This window comes from Psammomys obesus, unplaced genomic scaffold (genome assembly GCF_907164565.1).
Source record: "Psammomys obesus unplaced genomic scaffold, mPsaObe1.curated_primary_1811, whole genome shotgun sequence".
Taxonomy (NCBI): domain Eukaryota; kingdom Metazoa; phylum Chordata; class Mammalia; order Rodentia; family Muridae; genus Psammomys; species Psammomys obesus.
In genome coordinates, this window is record NW_026592118.1 from 43,481,469 (window position 1) to 43,504,240 (window position 22,772).

The window sequence follows — 22,772 nt, forward strand, 5'->3', positions numbered from 1 at the left end:
AAGTGTCAATCTGTGAAGGAACACTCACTGCTTTACCTCACCTATGTTTGTACCTAAGCAAGAAATTGTTTCTCACAGAAATAAACAATCAGGAGGCTAGTTTCACTAAAGTCATAATTTCTAGCTACAATTTAAGTTATATGGCTGAGAAATCATACCACATGTTTTTAATAAATTTGCTTTTCTACTCCATAAGCTCACCATACTAATCTAGTTTATTTCTGTCTGTCTGTCTTTATTTTACTTACTTACTTTATTTATTTATTTATTACAATCTTCTATCATACTCCTGCTTCTAGTTTTTAACAGGTGTAATAAATAATGATAATAAAGAAAAAATTAAAAAAAGAAAGGAGGCAGAGAGCAAACAGAAACAAGTGCTATTTCAAAGACAACTTGATGGAGAAAGGGTTTTTATTTAACTTATGCTTATAGGTCACTGACAGAAGTAACAGCAGGAAAATAAGGCAGGAGCTTGGAGCAGAAACCATGAAGAAACACTCCTACTGTCTTGCTCCCAGGATAATGTTTCAATTACTTTTTAAAAAATATTTTACTTGAATTTTTGATACACTGTATTTTGATTTTATTCTTTCCTCTCCCACAACTCCTCCCAGATCTTCCCTACCTCCCCAGCCATACAACTTCATGTTCTCTCTTATTCTCTCTTCAGTTCCCCCAAACAAAGCAAAACACCCAGAAACCAAACAAACAAAAACAACAAAGGCCCAGGGATGGCACCACCTACAATGGGCTGGGCCTTCTCCATCAGTCACTAATTTAAAAAATACCTTACAGTCAAATCTCATGGAGGCTTTTTATCAGCTGTATTCCCTCCTTCCCTGTGACTCCAGCTTCTGCCAAGTTAACATAAAACCAGCCAGCATACTTTATTTCTTCATTTCCAATCACTGTGCTTTCTATGCTTCCTCAAAACAATAACCAGGAACTCCACCACGATGTTGACTAGCTGTGGTGTCAACCAATATCTCTTATTATCAATCTTAAGGAAAAGTATTCTTTATTCATTTATTCAGTGAATTACATTGACAACTGAATATTAAAGGAACCCTAATTTCTGGAATAAATAATAGTTTTCTAAACCATTATCAACTATTGTATTTTTGGAAACAATCCATTATTGGACAATCATTTGGTATATTAAACCAAACAATTAGTATTCGGCAATTAATATCCTCACATAGAAATAACTGTATTTTTCATAACACTTTCCTTATGCTTATGATCTATCTCTGGAAAAAGAATTGGTGTATCACATGTTTTAATATCTGTAATTAAATTTTCCTCTGTAAGGCACTTGACTACTGTGTGAAAGAGCATGAGTTTGAACCCAATTCCTGTGAGGGAAAAAAAAAACATATTCTATTTTTACATAAAGTACATAAATAGCATTAAGACAGTGGGCAGGTCTGGATGCTACCAACATGCAATTTGCCAATTTTATAAAGCAAGAATATTGTCATTAATTTTCCACCTATTTGCCAGTAAATGTAAACCTTTTTACAAATACTTCTAGAATGTTCTGTATGTATATGAAAAGGTTTTCGTCTTCTTTATCCATATATTAGTCAAATAGTTTGTGCCAACTACATAACGATAAGGGTTATACTGAGCAAGTCAGAAAACAGATTAGAATCTCCCGATTTAAAACAACTAACCACAAGTTGTAAATTAAGGCTGATGTATGATTCTGAAGAATGCTACCTAAATACTATGTTCTTTCTTTAGAATATATAAATGCTTTGGAAGGAAGACACATGATGTAGTTTATGTTGTAGGTCAACAGACTAAGATCCTAAGAGTTGCCACTAAGGTTGACTGGGTGAGAGAGCCTAAAACATCTACTATCTCACTACAGATAGACTTGCCAACTCATTTAAGGAGAGCATTTTAGCAGCAGGTGAAGAATAACTATAATAGGGAGAAACCAGGTTCAAGAAATCATTTGGAAAATCATATGAGGTTCAGACAAGAATAAGATTTACTTTAAGGCAGAGGGTGGTTCAGTGGCTGGTAAAGATGGAAAACTGAGAGGCATTTTATATTAAAAAAAATCAGCAGAGTTAGATGCGAAAAAATATCTGAAGAACAACAGATAGAAACTAATAAAAATGACTACATTTCCTACTTTTTAGTGATGAGAATAACGTTCTCAAGTGTGAGCTGTGGAAATAAAGTGAAAAAAAGCTTTCTAGGATGTTATCTATTCTAAGGTCAATAATTGTGAGATACATGCATGTGGACCATCAATTGTTCTAGACATATCAAATATTTCCCCAAACATACCATGATGAATTTAAAAAGCAAGCTGCAATGATAACGTGTCTATGAAATACTTAAAACCAAAGAAATATGTATCACCCATAGATACCGCAATGTAGATACAGCAATACAACTTCATAGCAACAATAGTAGAGAGAAGCTTAGCTTGATCTGTCATGCTTTTTTTTTTTAAGCTGCTGTAGGTAGATGACACACAGACTCAAAAAAGAGTATAAACTGTTAGGAATAAAGTAAAAACACACTGGTCCTAGTCACTAGAGAGGGAGATTTTATCATTTTAAAGAGAGCACAAAATGCACCAGACAGTGCTATAAGTCAGATTGAGAACTAAGCAACTCTATCATCAAGAAGAAACTTGAGGAAAGTTTCAGCATATTAATGGGAAGCAGATGGTTGGGGGCGGAGTGGGGAAAAGGAACTTGGCATCAAAGAAGTGAGGCAGTGACAGCAAATGGCTCATTCCAAAAAGCTGACAATGAATGAAAATGAAGAGAGTATTAGATTTTGAGTCTCGACTGTCCTCCCAAAGTATCCTGTGGAACAACTGTGATTAGCCTTTAGGAAGTAAGGCCCAGTGGAAAGGATGTTTGATCAAGAAAGTGGCTTATGAAGAGGAGGGTGGCACTATAGCATCTTTTTTCTCTCTTTCCTGGCAGCAATATTGTGAGCAACCAGGCTTTCTTAAGGTGTTTCTATCATGAATGCTTATACTGCCTCAGGGCTAAAGCAACATGGCTAAGTGACAGTAGGATGAAAGCTTTGAAAGTGACAGAAGAAAGAAGTCTATTCACATTTTTCAGTTGTTTGTCTCAATTATTTTGCTATATCAAGATAAAGCTGACTAACGCAGACAACTAAATAAGGAATGATTGTTTGATACTTTAATTTCAATTTATGTACTCAAATAACTAGACTTTTTTTTTTCTTCAAAACTTGAGTTTTCAGCTGGATGTAATGGGTTACACCTATAACCTCAGTACTTGGGAGCCTAATGCAAGGTTATTGCTATTGAGTTCAAGGCAAACTTAGACTATAGTGTAAGATCTGTCACAAGAGAAATATCAAATTTTTGTATTAGCATGACTTAAGCAAAAATCTTTTCCCTTAAGGAAAAAGCTCCAAACTATAAAACATTTTAATATGACATAAAGCAATATTTAAGAGTTTGCATTAAAGCATCCATAAGTAATATGAGTAGAGTGATACTGTTGCCAAAGATGAAAAATGTGAGTCACAATACACAGAGTTACTGCACCTGTAGAAAAGTGATGTGCATCTTCACGAAGCTGTCAGGTATGGGCTGACCAACTTTTCACAGATGGAAACAAGTCCATCAATGTGAACAAAATCAAGAGCTTTCAGAAAGCTGTCTTATTAACCATAAGAGATCACCAAATTAGTATTTAAGTCACTTATTTAATTAAAAAGTTTGATTGGCAAACAATTGAAATTCATCAATACAAGTAGTGACCCCAATTATCACTAAGGCATTTGATGACCAAGGCTGAATATAAGCTTACATCAAAGTAATATTTTATGCCTTCTGACTTTGACATGACAAACTTTGCAATGATATTCTGATTAAATAGCTTTTAAAATCTGCCTAATAGGGCATTTCTCATTAAGTCAAGGCACTTTCTTAGAAATTTCCTCCTGCATTTTCATTTCTGAGCATGCTACTAAAATGTGTTGCCATGCCTAATGGATGTTAATACTTTATGCCATAGAAACAAGTAGATATGTGAAAACGATGCTTCATGGTCTACCAATGCCATTATTCAACTCTAAGGACTTCTGCGATCCCTTTGGTATAGATAACAATATTTCATTTGCATTTTAGCTCACAAATACATGCAAAAGGATGAAATCAATGCCCTTCCAATTAGTCATAAGCAAACAATGTTCATTAGTTTTATTATCACTGAAGATAAATTTAGATTTTCATTTTTTCAAACCTACTTTATTTGGGGCTCCATAAGCATAAGCCCTTCCAATCTCCCAACCCTAACTAGGTAAGACAGAAGGTTAGTAGGGAAAGGAGATATAGGCCTCTTTAGATGTAGTTCCTTGAGCAATTCCATTTTTCCTCATCAGTATATCCAGAAGTCCAGCAAACCAGCATACCAGCAGCAAAACGAATTAGCAAACCAACAATCCAGCAATAGCAAAAGCAACAAGGACCAGCAGCAGCAGTCACAGCAGGAACCTCCTAGAAGCATTCTCTGAAGCTGTTCTCTTCTCTCTAGGAATGTCTTGAAGTGTTTTCTAGCATTCTCTCACTCTCTTTCTCTCTCCCTCCTTCCCTCCCTCCCTCCCTTCCTCCTTCCCTCCCTCTCTCCCTTCCTCTCTCCCTCCCTCCCTCCTTCCTTGCCTTCCTGCCTCTCTGGGATCCTATTTATAACTTCCCAGAGTCTACACCAGGTTTTTTTTCAGTTGGCAAAAAGCATGCCCTCTGCACAAGGCCATTTCCAGATGACAAGGATCATGCTCCCTCTCACGAGGCTGTTTATAAGCTGACAAAGATCATGCTCCCCTTATGAGGCTGTTACCAGCTATGGATAAAGCATTTCCACATGCCACATTTGGGGTTACCACAAAAACATATCTACATAACATAACAAAAACTTCCACTACAGAAAAATATAATTTCATTGTCTATTACAGTTTTTTTCTCCAAATAAACTTTCTTTACTTAACTTTTGAAAGATATCTTGAATTTCTAGCATTAATACTAACCTAGTCTATCCTTATCCTTAGAAGTAATCATAAGATAATCTATGGTCCAGCATAAGTGACATCAAAACCCATCCTAGGGTAGGATTTTCTGGTGATAAAGCTACTTTCGAGTCACTCACACTCTTATGTGTAGCATCTCCTACATGATCCTGTAAGTAATTTCAATAAAGTCATCATTTTGGGAGAAAAAAAAGAACATGTTAACTACAAAGCCACAAAGATAACAAGTGGAGTTAACAAGTGGAGTATTTCTATTTTTTTGAGAGAGGACCATACTGTGTAGCCTAGTTGGCCTGAAACTTGCGCTGTAGACCAGGTAGGCATTGACCTCACAGAAATTCACCATCATGCCTGGCTGACGTCATATTTATGATGATTGTTTTCAATATCACTACACATAGATAAACATAATCATTTATTATCGTGGACAGTAAAACACAACATACTATTTTAAATCTTCTCAAGAAAAATTTAACAGAGCTCTGTAATCCCACCCTCACACTAAAAACTGCAAAAATATTAGCTTATCAAATAGTCAGCACTGCTCTGACTTAACAAAGCCTGAGATGGATGCCAGCTCAACCTTTAAAAATAAAAAGGCTATAGAATACACCACTTATTCGTGCACAATGTTCCTTAGAATAATATCTTTTAAATGAGACCAATTTTCACGGAAATAACCTGTCTTTTTTGTCAGAGTTCTGAGAATGCACACAAAGACTATCATTAAAGCACATACTGTTGTGTAGGTGGTAAATTTTGAAACATTTCTCATACATAAAAGGATATAATTTTTTGGACCCACATCACAGTGCTTATTTTGTATAGTTCATTCACTGCAATCTATAGCATTGTAAGACATGGGAATGTCTGAAAGTAAGCTGAAAGGAAAATGACAAGAAACGCGTCAGGAGCCTACCATAGAGGGCCTCTGAAAGAGTCTACCCAGCAGGATATCAAAGCAGATGCAGAGACTCATAACCATAACTTGGTGAGAGTTCAGGGAATCATATGAAAGAAGGGGGAGTTAGTAAGACCTGGAGAGGACAGGAGCTCCACAAGGACCAAATATATCTGGGCACAGGGGTCTTTTATGAGACTGATTCTCCAACCAAGAACCATTCATGGACATAACCTAGAACCCCTGCTTGGACATAGTCCATGCCAGCTGAGTATCCAAATGGGTTCCCTAGTAAGGAGAGCAGGGACTATCTCTGACATGAACTCAATGGCTGGCTCTTTGACACCCCCCTCCGAGGGAGGAGACCATAGAAGAGGCATTGCAGCCAGTCCTGATGAGACCTGATAAGGTAGGGTCAGATGGAAGGGGAGGAAGACCTCCCCCATCAGTGGACTTAGAGAGGGGCAGGGAGGAGATGAGGGAGGGGGCTACAGCTGGGATACAAAGTAAATAAAGTGTAATGAATATAAAAAATAAAATTTTAATTAAAAAAAAAAGTTGTTGACAAGGAACAGGACAAGAATCTTCTTTCAGAAGCTGTTTGAAATTACAATGAGTACCGAAGGAAAGGTTGTCTGTACCCTGAGTCAGAAATGACTGTGGCTAATTCTCTTGTCCAGAAACTTCATGGGTGTAAGTCTCCATGGGAAGATAGTGTATTCCCAATGATAAGGCTTTAGTGCTTCCCATTCAAAGGCCAGAAACTGTATGGTGTACAACATTATCTCTTTCTTTCTAGACTAAAGCTGGGCTTGTGTTTATGTAGACAACCGAAATGAGAGTTAAAATGAGAAAATTCAGCAATAGTGTAGGTACTGTAGATATACGTATATGCCTATGTACAGAGAATATGATTAAACCCAGGATAAGTAAATTGATTAGCTACTTAATTATCTTAATCTTAGACCTTGTCCTAGTTCTGTGATGAAATTACAATCAAAAGTAACTGGGAGTGTTAAGGGTTTGCCTGGCTTATACTTCCATGTCAGTTTTCATCATCAAAGTATGTCAGTCAGGACAGAAACTCTAACAGTGCAGGAACCTGTAGGCAGGAGTTAATGCAGAGGCTATGGAGGAGTGTTGCTTACTGGTTTGCTCCAATGGCTTGCTCAGCCTGCTTTTATGGAACCTGGGACCACCGGTCCAGGGCTAGCACTATCCAGAATGGGCTGGGCCTTCCCCCATCATTCACTAATTAAGAAAATGTCCTACAGGCTTGCCTACAGCCCCATCCTATGGCAGCATTTTCTTTTTTTTTTTTAGCATTTTATTTATTTTTTATTAATTACAGTTTATTCACTTTGTATCCCCCCTGTGCCTCCCTCCCTCCTCCCCTCCCAATCCCACCCTCCCTCTTCCCCATCGTGTCCCTCTCCCGGTCTACTGAAGAGGGAGGTCCTCCTCCCCTTCCATCTGACCCTAGTCTATCAGGTCTCATCAGGAGTGACTGCATTGTCTTCCTCTGTGGCCTGGTAAGGTTGCTCCCCCCTCAGGGGGAAGTGATCAAAGAACAGGCCAATCAGTTCATGTCAGAGACAGTCCCTATCCCCATTACTATTGGAGGGCACTTGAATAGTGAACTGGCATAGGCTACCTCTGTGCAGGGGTTCCAGGCCATTGCCATGAGTGGTCCTTGGCTGGAGTGTCAGTTTCAGAAAAGAGCCCTGTGCCCAGACTTTTAGGATCTGTTGCTATCCTCATGGAGCTCCTGTCCTCTCCAGATCTTACTATCTCCCACTTCTTTCATATGATTCCCTGCACTCTGCCCAAAATTTGGCTATGTGTCTCAGCATCTGCCTGTATACCCTGCAGGGTAGAGCCTTTCAGAGTCCCTCTGTGGTAGGCTCCTGTCCTGTTCCCTGTTTTCTCCCTCCTCCAATGTCCATCCTCTTTGCCTTTCTGAATGGGGATTGAACATCTTAGCCAGAGTCCTCCTTCCTGATTAGCTTCCTTAGGTGTATGTATTTCAGTGTGTTTATCCTATATTATATGTCTAGAATCCACTTATGAGTGAGTATATACCATGTGTGTCTTTCTGCTTCTGGGATACCTCACGAAAACATTTTCTTAACCGAAACAGATAAGTTTAGCTTATGTCAAGATGACAGAAATACATTCAGCACAATCAACCTGTTGTTGATGTGACACACAGAAAAATCACTGTTAAGCCATACCTTTCCTTTCTTGTTCATCCTCAAGATTATACATTATATTGTACCGCAATACAATTATTAAAATATTCAATAAAATTCAAATTAAAAAGTCCTACAGTCATAAATTCAAACTCTTTAAAAATCAAATCCCTTGGGCTAGAGAGATGTCTCAGTAGTTAAAAGCACTGGCTGCTTTTCTAGAGGACCTAAGTTCAATTCCCAGCACCCACATGGCAGCTCACAACTCTCTGTAACTCCTGTTCCAGGGGATCCAACACTCTCATACTTAAACATACATACATACATACATACATACATACATACATACATACATACATACATACATGCAGGCAAAACGCCAACGTACCTAAAAAAATAAAAATAATTTAAAAAATTACGTCTCTTCAAAAAAAATGCAAAGTATCTTTTAAAATCCAGTATATCAACTGTGAGCTCTTATAAAATAAATACTTACTTCCAAAGGAAGAATCATAGCATAGTCATAGTCTGAACAAAGGGAAATCAAACTCCAAAAGTGTAAATAACCCAGCATCTAATTATCTGGGATTCACCCACAACCGCTGGCCTCCTCCAAGGGGCTTGGGCTGGTTCTCTGCTTCTGCTCTCTGCAGCACACACAGTGTGTCTTCTTTGTCTTCTAGGCTCAGCTGGCTCTACTACATTGCTGTTGTCCTTGGTGTTCATCTCATGATACCGGCATCTCAAAAATACTGAGGTCTATTACTGCCACAGGGCTTCACTTTCACCTATAGTCTATCTTGTGCTCTCCTCAGGGACCCCAGCTATGTCACACAGTGCCAAGCCTCAGCTGCTCTCATGACTCTTTCATGCTTTCAAAACAAACAAACAAACAAACACACCATCTGGTGACTCTTACACTACCAAGTCTAGTTGTCAGCGTGAGGTATAAACTTGGCAGCTTCTGGAGCATAGCTTATGTGTGCTGACCCTACGGTCACTTCACTCAGTGATTCTGGTCTCTTCTTAATAACAGCTGCAGCTGCATTTTCAGCCCCAACTGACCAGCATCCATTCTCACAGCAAATTAAAGTTTTATTTAGTGGTTCTGTTCTCTTGTTAATCAGAGCTGATTCTTCAGTTCCAGCTAACCAGACAATACAGATTCTTTACACAAAAGGCCTGGTAGAGTCTTTGCTTCCCTCTGAAACTTCACAAGCCACGCCTCCATCTTCTGCATGGCTCTCAGCATTCTTATCTTCCAAGCTCCTACAGAACTTAGCTCTCATCACCCACTGGTTTTTCTAGCCCAAAGTTCCAAAGTCCTTCCACTTTCCTCCCCAAAGCAACATAGTCAGGTCCGTCACAGGAACACCCACTACCATGGTACCAAGTTCTTTCCTAGTTAGAGTAACTATGGCCGTGATGAAGCACCATGAACAAAAAAAGTGAGAAGTAAAGGGTTTATTTCACTCATGGTTCCATACAACAATTCATTATCGAACGCACTGAGAGCAGGAACTCAAAACAGGCCAGGGACCTGGAGTCAGGTGTTGATGCAGACGCATGGAATAGTGCTGCTTCCCAGCCTGCTCCCTCTGATTTCTTTCTTTTTAAAATTTATTTATTTTTTATTTATTTACAATTTATTCATTTTATATCCCAACTGTAGCCCCCCTCCCTCATCTCCTCCCAGTCCCACCCTCCCTTCTTCCTCTTCTCCCATTCCCCTCCCCTAGTCCACTGAAAGGGAGAGTTCTCTTCCCCTATCATCTGACCTTAAACCTATCAAAAAGAAGTACCCCTGGTTTCTTGTAGCACCCAGGACCACCAGCCCAGAGACAGCACCACTCACAATGGGCTGGGCCCTCCTACCTCAACAACTAAGTAGGAAAATGCCCTATAGCTTTTCTATAGCCTCATCTTACGTACACACTTTCTCAAATGAGGTTCCCTCCCCTCAGATCACTGCAGCTTGTGCCAAGGATGACATAAAATTAGCCAGCACAGATCCATATTTCATTAATTTCAAATATATCTTAGGAGAGGTTTAGATATTTGCTGGTTGCTTCTTCAGAATGTTTTCTTTTACTTCCAACACAGAGGAGTCTTATTTTCTTTAGAACTCATATATTTCCCTGTTTAAAGCCGTTATGTGGTTGGTGTAGACAGACTCTTATATTCCTAGGTTAAACTCTGTAGAGATTCTTGGATCTATGCAAAGGGACTGGTTCAGAAATGGGCATTTGCCATTTTTCAGACAAAGAAACAGGAACAATGAGATAAGTACTCCTACAAATGAAGTTTCTTTGTTCTGTGAAAGCTCCAAGAAGACTTGTGGACAGTGCGATCTGTTAATGTCATGGAGAAAAACAAGCTATGTAGCATGAAAGAAATTCTAGCACCTGGAGAAAGACAGATCTAAAAGATAAAAACAAAGTTGTAACTCTGATAGCATCAAGAGCTTTTAAATTAATTCTCCTCTGCAGCCTAAAATCACTTTATAAATTTGCTGTTGCTAGACTGGTGTGCATCGTAGGGCAGGTTGTTTATAGGTGTTTTGCAACACTAGTATTGAGTACTCTTATGCACAACCTAAGACTGCCATTGCAACAAAACCCATAGGACATGGGTACTTGACACATTGACCTTTTTTTCCTATCCAAACTTGAAGAATTTTGAGAAACACAGCAAGATATCAGATTAATAATCAGTACAAATAGCTTTTTTTTTTTTAGTTACTTATTTGTGTTTTAAAAGTCTGCTAAGAATTTATCTCAATTCATTAAATTGTTATGATATCCTTTGTGATTTTAATTTTGCTTTCTGGTGCATATGTTAAAATAACAATCATTATTTTCTACTATATTCATGCAAGAGAAAAATGTCATTACATGATTGAGTTGGAAAAAATATCTGCATGTTCTTGGTTGAAATGACAATCACAGGAAAGGGAGGAAAACATACAGCCATTGTTCTAAAGACAGGCTTGATGCTTTTGTTTACAAAAGCATGCTTTTGGTACAAGATGTTCAAAAGAATTGGAAAATTTTATTGTTAAAAGTGAGTATTATGAAAGTGAGGTAAATCAGAGCAAAAGATTTGGTAATGCATCCATAAAAGTTAAGAAATTTCACTTGTTGGTCTGAAGTGAGATCTTCAAACTTTCTGCCCAGTGCCACTTATAAATATTTAGGTTTACAGTGCCTCTTGAAATTATGCAGCTGTGCTCCTGAAGCCTTAAAGAAGTCAAGGACAGTTGTGACTATTTTTATTTTTATATTAATTTTTATTTTTTTAATATTAATCACAGGTTATTTACTTTGTATCCCAGTTGTAGTCCCCTCTCTCATTCCCTCCCTATCCCACCTTCCCTCCCTCATCTCTTCCCTGTCTCTTTCCAAGTCCACTGCTAGGAGAGGTCCTCCTCCCCTTCCATCTGACCCTAGTTTATCAGATATCTTCAGGACTGGCTGCAATGTCCTCCTCTGTGACCTAGCAAGGCTGTTCTTCACTTGGGGGGATGGGGAAAGTAAAGGAGCCAGTCACTGAGTTCATGTCAAAAATAGTTCCTGTTCCCCTTACTAGGATATCCACTTGGATACTAACCTACCATGGGCTACATCTGAGCAGGGGTTCTAGGTTATATCCATACATGGTCCTTGGTTGGAGAAACAGTCTCATAGAAGACCCCTGTGCCCTGATATATTTTGTCCTTGTGTAGCTCCTGTCCTTTCCCGAACATACTAACTCCCCCTTTTATTATATGATTCCCTGAACTCTACCGAAGGTTTGGTTATGAGTCTCAGCATCTGCTTTGATATGCTGCTCGGTAGTCTTTCAGAGGCCCTCTGCAGTAGGCTCCTGTCCTGTTTCTTGTTTTCTCCTACTTCCCATGTCCATGCCATTTGTCTTTCTAAGTGAGGATTGATCATCTTACCCCGGGTCCTCTTTCTTGTTTATCTTCTTTAAGTTTACATATTTTAGTATATTTATCCTATTTTATAGGACTATATAAGTGAGTATATACTGTGTGTCTTTCTGCTTCTGGGATACCTCACTCAGGATAATCTTTTCTAGATCCCACCATTTGCCTGCAAATTTCATGATTTCCTTGTTTTTAATTGCTGAGTAGTATTCCATTGTGTAAATGTACCACAATTTCTGTATCCATTCCTCTGTTGATGGACCTGTGGGTTGTTTCCAGTTTCTGGCTATTACGAATAAAGCTGCTACAAACATGGTTGTGCAAATGTCCTTGTTGTGTACTTGAGCTTCTTTTAGATATATGCCTAGGAGAGGTATAGCTGGATCTTGAGGTAGCACTGTTCCTAACTGTCTGAGAAAGCTCCAGATTGATTTCCAAAGTGGTTTTCCCACTGAACTCAGGGACAAGGCAAGGCTGCCCACTCTCTCCATACCTATTCAACGTATTACTGGAAGTCCTAGCTAGAGCAATAAGACAATTAAAGGAGATCAAGGGGATATAAATCGGAAAGGAAGAGGTCAAAGTGTAACTATTCACAGATGATATGATAGTATACCTGAGCGACCACAAAAATTCAACCAGAGAACTCCTTCAGCTGATAAACACCTTCAGCAAAGTGCCTGGATACAAAATTCAAAATAAAGCAGAAGCCCTCCAGTTGTGACTTCTATATTCATTGTTGTGGCTGAGTGGCAGTGAAATGTATATACCAAAAAAATATGGCTACAGACTGTAATTTGCCAACTCTCACATAAGATCACTCTGAAGAAGAAATTGAGAAAATGCTCCAGAGACGAGTGTTGAGTTTGCCTCTCCCACTCTATATTTTTCCTAGCCAGGAATTTGAGAACGAGCTGAAGTGTCTAGGTCTGAGCACCATTGGTCATCAATCCCCCTTTGATTATAATATGAGTTACTTTTTGTGGGCAACAATGGCAATGACAATGCAGACCAATAGAGCTTAGTTGTTTGCAGTCAAAGAACAGCTCCAACAGTAACAAAATGTCTCAGGAAGACAAAACCCCGAAAGGAGTCCTGAAGACACACCAAACGTAGAGGCTGAGGAAATGGCTCAACCCAGTAAAACTGTTTTCTGTGCAAATCTGATAATCTGAGTTTGATTCCTCCGGTCCCTGAGTGTAAATAGATAACTGACTTCTGAAAGTTGTCCTGTGACTTCCACACCTGTACCAGGGCCTAATCTCTCCTCCTCTCCCATTGTCTTTATGTCTCTCTCTACCTCTAACACACAGAGTACATACACAATAAGAATAAAATTTTAAATGCTGGTTTTATATCCTTATTTGACTAACACATTTGTACAGCTCAACAGGTTGGGCTTGCCTACGTCAACATTCTTTCACTGTTTCTACCCTTCTGTCTCATCAACTGCCATTACCATACTACCCACAAAGTGCCAGATACATCATTTCCTTTCTTATCCTGTCTCCTGACCACATATTTTTTCTATCCTTCCCATTCATACTGCAGTGAATCAAGAACCCATACTGAGACTCCTGATAGATTAGCTTTAGTTCATAACTTCAGCAAATAAGAGCTTCCAGTCCATTTCTGTGAAGTGTATTTACTTTTCCCTAAAGCCCTAATTTAAATCATATTTTTTTTTTCAAAAAAGCCTTCCAATATTTTTACACATCCTATCGAATCCTTCCTTAAAGCACTTAAAATGTGTGCCATTCTTTTTGCCCCATTAGAAAATATGATAAAATGTTAGAATAAGCTTTGGGGCAACAACAACAACAAAAGTTTATATTGCAGTCTACTTTCTTGAATAATAATAGCTAGAATTTGTATAGAGAGCTTTAATAGAATTCTTTTAGTTTTCCAACAGTTTGATGTAATTACTGTCATTTCCTCCAATTAAAGCCAAGGTACAGGAAGTTAAATACCAAAGCCAGAATTCTTCAGCTAAAAAAGATTTTTAAATCCACAACAAAAGAAATATTGCTTTTTCCATTATTCGTTATGCAGATTCCTAATTTCCAGTCTTTAAGTGAAAGTACCACAAAACAAACAAACATAAAAAGGGCTAAGGGAGTCTGGGGGTGTAGTTTATTTGGTACAGCACTTTTTTTAAGACTTGTATAGCAACAGCAAGGTCCTGTCATACACACACACAAAGACAGACATGTTCTTACTTTTATCAAGACATGTTTAAAAAAAAAAAAGATTATAGCTATGGCAGGATCTAAGTAAACTCAGGTCCAGATGAATTGAAGTGACTTAAACAACATCATGAGTTATCAGGGACAGAATCAGAATTGAGCTTGTTGCGTATTCTACACTTTGCCCCAGTCAGTTCCTCCACTCTGAGAAAAGTGAAATTCTTAAAGGAGGCTCTGCACCTTGACCTTCTTGAATTCTTTTTTTGAAGTTCCATTGGAACACTTGAGCCAAATTCAGAATACACACGCATATTTTAAATACACAGATGGATTCTCCGAAAACGCACAGCGCGTGGCTACAATAGGCTCACTCCGTGTAGGTCGAGTGTTTTGGCTCGGTCTGGAGGAAACCAGAGCTCCCTCTACACTGCGGCAACGTCGCCTGGGCGAACAAAGACTCTCTTCCTCCTTCGCTCGCCGCTGGAAACGTCCTATCTCGAGGGTCTCCTGGCCCAGCGCGTCTTCCACACTACCTTTAGGCAGCACCACAGCGCCTTGCCCTCCGCCAGAGCCCTGCAAGCTTCTCCGTCCGGCCCCGCCTCTAGGGAGGACACTTCCGTCTGTACCCGCCTTGGTCCGCCTCCCTTTACCGGTCGCCACCCGGAAGCCCGGCGGAAACACACTGCGCACGCGCACTAGTCCGCACCTCCCGGCTTCCTGTGGGATCGGCTCTTCGGAGTCGCTGATTCGCCAGTGCTGAGGCCTCGTCCGTCTCGCGGTACTTGTGCTAGCCAGCGGGCGCGAACCGCTGCCTGTTTCTGGCCGGCCGTCGTTTGTCTCCCTGTTGCGGGCTTCTGTCTGATTCCCGGGACCTCCGGGCCCAGCAGAATGACGTCTGCCTTGGAGAACTACATCAACCGTATCCTCGGGCGGGCCGCGGCGGAAGCGGGTCGGGAGCTCGGGGCCGGGGTGGAGGCCGGTGGGAGGAGGACCGGGGCTCGGCGTCCGCGGTGGGAGCTTCCGGCTGAACCCCCATCCCAGATCCCAGTGCCGTTAGAACTTTCTTGCAAGTAGCCTATTGATTGTGTGTGTTCCAACACTGGGGATGAGATGGATTGTTTTCCTAGAACAACCAGTTTGCAGGTCCTCACAGTTTAGCCCTTTGTTCGGGGACAACATAAGTAGGAAGATGGTTCTTAAATTTGAATTTCGGGTCCCATACCTCCGCTTGAAATGTCTATACGATAACATAAATCTTATTGTGGTGGTGTTTAGTGAGAGGCAAGTTGCCTATTGAAAGCTCATATGAGGTTTTAAATTAGGATTGTTTTAAAGTCCGGGCAAAAACATTGCACTGAGCATCTGTGCCAAGAAGAAACAAAAGTTAAATACAGAGAGCTTTTAATAGTGCAAGAATTCTGGGTACTCGATGGCATTAAGACCAGGTCTTGAGTCTTGACTTGCATAAAAGGATCCAACATTGATTATCACTCAATCCATGTTCTATGTTAGATGTAGAAATGGGTCCAAGAAAGGAAGTGTCTTGCTCAGTGGGATTGAAAGCATTGCTATTTAAACCAGGGTCAGGTGTCAGAGACGCTGCCACTCCCCCATTTCATGAACTGTTTTCAAGGTAGTATTGAAACAAGTTTAAAAACTTAAGTTTTCCTCCTCGTAAGCAGTGGCTTTGTTGAGTCTTAATTCTGCCACTGTTTTCTTTTCCTCCTTAAGTAATTGTAGCCATTTACTTAGTAGGCTGAAAGTTTTCAGTTAGTGCTCTTCAAGAAATGCTTTCCTTGACTCAGTTCTCAGGAACTGTTGCTGTTATTACTTCTGATGGGAGAATGATTGTGGTGAGTGACATTTTCATTCCTCTTTCTTGGGGCTTATTGATTGTAAAATTGAGGTAACATTTCTGATCTAGTGTTTAGGTATCGTGGTATACCGTTATCCAATGTTCTTACCTTTACCTTTATCTCTTGGCTGCCAATACAACTTTTCTAATAAACCTTGAAGGCCTCTGATCTAAAGTGCAGACCTGTGTAATAAGAAGACTGTTTCTTTTTTCTTTTAGCATGCTTTCACTTCTGTTTCATTCTTTTTGTTGGTTTATTTGTTTAGAGGCCTTTAATGATTTACTCCCTATGCATATGCCCTCAAAGGTTGCCTAACAATGGGGAGAGTCAATCTGAGGTGTGTTTTAGGTGATTTCATTGCTCTTCCGTTAATCATGAGTGTTTTCAGAAACTGACTCAGCTATGCTTTTGCTGGTGGAAAGATCTTTGGGACCATTGCCTCATCTACTACAATCTCTGCCTGAAATATTTCTTTCATGACTGTAATTTAACCTCAAGTGATTTTTTTTTTTCCTTAAAGATTTATTTTTATTTTGACTCATGTTTGTGTGAGTGTCTGTCATGTGTTTGGAAGTACACCACACAGGCCAGAAGATAGTCACATAACCGTTGTAGCTGCAGTTACAGGCAGTTTTGAGTCACCCTGTGTGGGTGCCTGGAAGGGTACTCTGGAGGATCAGTATGTGCTGTTACCCACTGAACTGTGTCTTAAGCTCCTTCGTTTTCTTCTTAATCCTTTTGGTTCTGCTTACTCCTTAGTGAGCAATACCAGTGAAAGCCTGCCATAGAATAAATGCCTATCATGTGCTTATTTTGTGTCAGTACAACTTTATGAAGAATTACCACTTATATCATAGATTAGGAACTGAGCTTAGAAAAAAACAGGTTGCTTTTTCAGAGAGTCCTTATAACAAGTGAGAGCTATAAACTGTCAAGATTTGTGTTTTATTCTAAAACCAAGATTACGTCCCTTGATCTTAATAAAGGAAGCAAAATATGTAGGGTTTTTGTTTGTTTGCTTACTTTTGATGGTGGTCAGTTCACAGTATAAATTTGTCAGTTGTGGGCAATTAGGAATATGTTAATTTCAACACTTCAAGAAGTCTGTTGCTGTTTATAGATAATTTGGAAATAGCTGATTTTTAAAGCCTCGTGTTTAAATTTTTTTATTTCTGTTAGAGAACGTTTATAGAAAAAAAAACTAAACAAAAACATTGTATTGGCTTTTAGTAGTTCAGTCGTTATCACATAGTTTCTTGATAAGATATTTGCATAGAAAATGAAGGTCAGAGGACCTTTATGGGGATTTAACTACCAGTTATGGGATAACTACCATTTCTACCATTTTCTAACTGCTATAGTAAATAGTCTAATTTGTTTTTCTTTCCAGTTTCTAGATTCTATTTAGTTTATTCAGGTTCTATATAATTATGGCTTTTGGAACATGAGAGTTTATTGGTAGACTCAAGAGATTAACCAGCCAAATCAAAAATAAGCTATTTCTTCAGACACTTGTATAGCATTTGTGATGCTACATTTTGCTAGAGCCATATAGTTTTCTTTGCCAGTTTCATTCAGGTTAAGTTTCTGATTGTTTCAGTTCTAATATGGCTACTGTAATACTGAGAGAATTCAGTCATACACACACAGTGTTGACAAGGAGATACGAAATGTTAGCTGTAACTACTACCTAGTTTGTGTATATTTATAGATTTATTTCTGAATAACTTTTTTTTTTTTTTTTTTTTTTTTTTAACAACAGAGTAGTTTTAACAGTTACTTTGTAATCTGGCTCTGGAACCAGTCTTGTTTTTTCAGGATTGGATCTACTATTTACAATTCAGGAAATCTTAAACCATCATTTTTCTGGAGCATTGGGTCTTTTATTTGATATGGGCAAAGCACAATGCTATCTCCAAAGATGAAGGAAAGTGGAGGTAATTCATGCAGTGTGTTTCTTTCACACTTTGCCCTTTACCAAGAAGTATCATACAGTGATCTGTTACAGTAATTATTTGTGGTTTTTTAAATTCTTTTTTTCCTTAAGTCTGTCCTGTTTTAGCCTATTCTTAAGTTCTAATTCTTAGACTGTGTGAGTTGACTTACTTGGGAATGCTGGTGCCTCGGTGTTCTTTGCAGCTATCAACAACTGTACAATAGTTAATTCGTAGTGCAGGTTTTCTCCATCTTAAAACAAGTGAAAGGTAAGTTCTGTTTAATGGAATACTTCCGGACTACAAAAGGATTTTATCTGGTGGTGGACTCCAATTAAGACATATGTACTTAACTGACAATTAAATGGTTGTAAATTTGACTTAAATATTCAGAACCAGAATAGTCTTTGTTCATTTGTTTGTTTGTTTGTTTTTCAGGGAACGCTAAAGGGCTTTGACCAGACCATTAACTTGATTTTGGATGAAAGCCATGAGCGGGTGTTCAGCTCTTCACAGGGAGTAGAACAAGTAGTGTTAGGGTTGTACATCGTGAGAGGTGATAATGTGTAAGTAGCATGAGTAATTGTGAGTACATTTTCACTACTGGGATGCTTGCTTTATGAAAGAGATTTTCTGCAACATACATGGTGGCATCCATATGTGATAGAATGTAAAATGACCTCATTTGTTTTGCAGATAATAGCTTAACTTGTACATAATTCTATACCTTTTGTTGAGATACCTCAGGAACCAACTGAAGTGATCTCTTCACAAAGCAGACATTTACCTATTGAGATTTCACACATGTGTACTTACTTGAGAACTGGGGTTTGACCCTAGACTCTTGTACATGGAGAACAGGCAGCCTACTGTTGAGCTGTGTTCTCCGAGGGAGGCCTTCCTAAGTGTCGCAGAATGACAGCCTTTGAATAGCCTAAACCATCACTGTGTGTGTACCAAGATAGGTCCAGAAAGGACCCTGCTTTGCACCAAATTCTTCCTTAAAGAGGCTTCTTAATATTTGGAAACTCTCTTTTAAAATCTCCTGATTAAGTTATTTTAAATAATTTATGCCCATTTAGCTGTTACTGTTTGTTAGTTAGTGTTAACTGGATATTCTTCATGTGTCCCACGAAAAACCTGTTGTCATGGGTTTTTTGTTTTGTTTTGTTCTGTTTCAAGACAGAGTTTCTCTGTGTAGCCCTGGCTGTCCTGGACTCGCCTTGTAGACCAGGCTGGCCTCGAACTCACAGAGATCCGCCTGCTTCTGACTCCCTGAGTGCAGGGATCACAGGTGTGCCACCACACCCTGCTTGTCTTGTTGCATGCAGGACACTGACAGTCTAATTTGAGATATCTTAGAGGTAACACTTTGAAAAAAGCTGCAACCATTTTGAGCAGTGCTGTTCAATATAATTTTTTTTCTGAAGTTAGGAAGTCTTGCCTATCAGTACTTTCCAATAATCCAGGCTCTTGATTTGTGTGGCTGTGATGTATTTTAAAAGTGGCTGGTGAACATGAAACTAATTTCAATTTGGATTTTTGTTCTCTGATTGTGTGTGTGTGTGTGTGTGTGTGTGTGTGTGTGTGTGTGTGTGTATAACCAGGCTGATCTGGAACTTGCTATATAGCCCAAAGTTACTTCGTTTGTTCTCCTTCAGCTTGCCAGGTGTTAGGATTATAGGGATAATCTACCTTTTGTGGCTAAAATTTAAATTTAGTTATATTAATGTGTCTAGAATACAATGAAGAGTTACTAGAGGACAGCAAAAGATAATAGGAACACCAGGCGGCCTGAAGGGATTTGTACAAAGACAAGGAAAGGAACACTTTATTTAGTGGATACTCTAATTCATAAGTGAATATTGTAAGCATATCTTAAAATGAATACATGCTCTAGCCACTTAACTTTATCTGAAAACTCTTCAGGAAAATAGGCAGATCATTAATTAAAATTGTAAGGTGAGTTTTAAAAGATGAGCCAGAGTAGAGGATCCCCATGTCCTCTGACTACAGCAGTACTGATGAGACACTGTGAGTGTGTGTGTGGATTCATTGATTTTGAGGGGTTTTTTTGGGGGGAGGGAGTTACCTCCCATGTCTGTGTAAAAAGAAACCATAATTGAACATTTATCCTAAACCTGTTGGGACTAGAGCCTGCTTTTAGGAGTTCCTGAAAATAGACTTAGATTTTTTTAAAATTTTACTTTTTATTTATTTATTTTTTTCACAATTACGAAAAGATCTGAGCCCAGGGGGTCCTGTAGAGACTGTTCAGATTTAGATTTTTTTTTTTTTTTTTAATTTCTGCAAGTAAATAGATTAATGTCTTGTTAGTAGCTTACAGTTGGCCCCACGGGGGCTTTAGTTTGACTGTTAGTAAATGCTGCAGATGAGCTGCTAGTTTTCCAAAGGTCTGATGCTCAAACACTTTGCAGTATCTCTTCAGTTTTTCTTCTTGTAATAGTACCTTCACATTGTCTCTTGAGCTTATTCAGAACTGTATTTAACGCTTGTCTTGTTTCTCATACTGATAACAGAGCCGTCATCGGGGAAATTGATGAAGAGACAGATTCTGCACTTGACTTGGGAAACATCCGAGCAGAACCTCTGAACTCCGTAGCACACTGAAGACTCCATGTGTAGTTATATGTCTGTAAATCTGTACAGAAGCTGCTTATTCCGAAGATGATGTTTAGATTTTTGTATGAGTGTGTAATTGTGGGTTTTGACTTTATGTTGGTACACTGTAATATGTAAATTTAAATATTTCTACATTTTTATTGGGAAACATTGCTTAAAAACAAATGTAGTTGTCTGGTTTATTTTTCTACTAAATGATATAAAAATCTAAGGATCATTTTGAAAGCTTAGAAAATACTCTTACTTTTAATAATTTAATATTTATGGGAAATTGGCTATTATTGTAACTTATACATGCAAGTAATAGTAATAAAGGAGAAATTTCCTTTGTTTTTTTTAGAAAGTTACCAGTCAGAAAGTTGCCCTCTACAGGTATCTGAGTCGTAGACGTTCATCGCTCTGCACTACAGCTCTCCAGCATTGAAAAATTGTTCTTTAGGTCTAAGACATATGAACAAAAATTTTGGTTGAGTAATAAAAAATTGTGCAAACTTAGGTTGCAACAAAAGTTAATAGGAAAGTAGGAGTAACCAAGAGGATGTGGCTAAATCTTTCGATGTCCAGTAAAGTTTAAAATTTTGTAGCTGAAAACAGATTCTATGTACCTAAATAACATTGTATTATTGAATTTTTAAAATATAATGGGTAATATCTGCTGTTAAATGTGTTTAGTTTGGGTCATTAGATGTCTCTCGATGCTTTTTCTATGAAGCTACTTTCGTAAACCTGACTTTCCCAAAAAAAAATTCATAGAAGTAGTGTAAGTCGTATTTAAATATTTTAAGCATTCACAGAACTCTTCAATCTAATGTGTGGGCCAAAATGGCCATCTCAGTGATAGAGTAGAAAAATGTAGACATCCTTGTAATTAAAATAAAACCTTTTTTTAAGTCAAAGTGCAAATTCTGTAAAGATCTAAATAATAAAAACCAAAACAAAACGAAACAAATAATTGAGCTTTAAAGGCCATGTGATCTCCATAATGCCTGCCTCCCAGGTTACAACATAAGCAGCCATAGATAATTCAAAAGTGCAGTCTTGGCTGTCTTCCCAATAGAACTTCATTTACAAAGCAGGCTGGCTCTATTCAGTCTAAATTCCATAATGTTATGACTTAGCTTAAAATAAGTTTGGAAGGAAAGGGTGATGGACAGCTTACACTCTGAGTAGTGTCTGGAAAAGGCTGTCTTCAGTTTACGTCTGAGTTGCTTAACCCTTTAGTATTCAGCTCTCCAGTGTAGTCATTTTGGCTAAGACAAAATAAGCCTTGTGAAGAAAGGGAGGAACAAATGTAAATATGCAGGTGCAGGCTATGCATGATAGCGCTCTGCAACCTGCGACCAGTAATAAAATGACTGTAATCTGAGATGGGTAAAGTGAGAGTTTAGGGACCATGAGCCAGAAACACTGTTTTGAATACATGGTACTTTATATTTCTAAACCAATTCCAAAAATTAAACCAGATCAAAGTTTTGTCTGAAGAGTATAAATGAAGTCCACACATCTTTTCCCAAAACTATTTGTCATACTGTTTTCTTGACTGATATTGGATAAACATTTGGAATGCTTTTATTTTATAAAAGAAATGATCAAGGACCAAATGGCGTTTTCTGGCTCTTCCTAGATGTCCGTGGCTCTGTGCTCATAGCTACTTCAGACCTGGTCTTGCATGAAAACTCTTAAGGGTTTCTATGCAATGTCAAGGTTTTTGTTTCTGCAGTCAGTATTATTTATAAAGAGGCTCAAGTCAGTTACAACCTTCACATCTGTGCTTTGAGATTCAGATACAAGGAACAAATAAAGCCCACCTTGCTGATTATGATTTTTGGCAAGATATCTTCAAAAGATTACTTGAAGGGACAAAAAATGACTGCATAGTTGAGGTGGGGCAGGTTTCTTTGTAGTTGAACAGGCACTGAAGTAGTCAAGATAGCATTACTTTTAGGTTATATCACTTTGCTAAATTAGCTTCATAGCATCAGTTTGGGTTTAAAATTAGAACAAATCTTGGAGGCAACCCTAACAGTAAATATTTAATTTTTAAAGCATCTTTAGATCATTCTCAAATTTAAAGCTAACAACGTGAGAATAT

General features: G+C 38.6%; 1 protein-coding gene across 1 annotated transcript; it reads left to right on the forward strand.

Annotated features, from left to right (window-relative positions):
• Positions 1 to 14,987: 14,987 nt before the first annotated feature.
• On the forward strand, positions 14,988 to 22,170 carry Lsm8 (LSM8 homolog, U6 small nuclear RNA associated). The gene is made up of 4 exons (XM_055612941.1): positions 14,988 to 15,166; positions 16,060 to 16,100; positions 18,476 to 18,603; positions 20,578 to 22,170. Exons 1-4 carry the CDS (start codon positions 15,136 to 15,138, stop codon positions 20,666 to 20,668), a joined length of 291 nt encoding a protein of 96 aa, XP_055468916.1. The 5' UTR covers positions 14,988 to 15,135; the 3' UTR covers positions 20,669 to 22,170.
• Positions 22,171 to 22,772: the final 602 nt, after the last annotated feature.

Excerpts from the sequence above, each read along its gene's own strand:
- Lsm8 (XM_055612941.1), top strand. The coding sequence starts at position 15,136 with ATGACGTCTGCCTTGGAGAACTACATCAACC. Across the intron at positions 15,167-16,059 it reads CTTGGAGAACTACATCAACC|GAACTGTTGCTGTTATTACT; the intron begins GTATCCTCGGGC and ends CTCAGTTCTCAG. Across the intron at positions 18,604-20,577 it reads ATCGTGAGAGGTGATAATGT|AGCCGTCATCGGGGAAATTG; the intron begins GTAAGTAGCATG and ends TACTGATAACAG.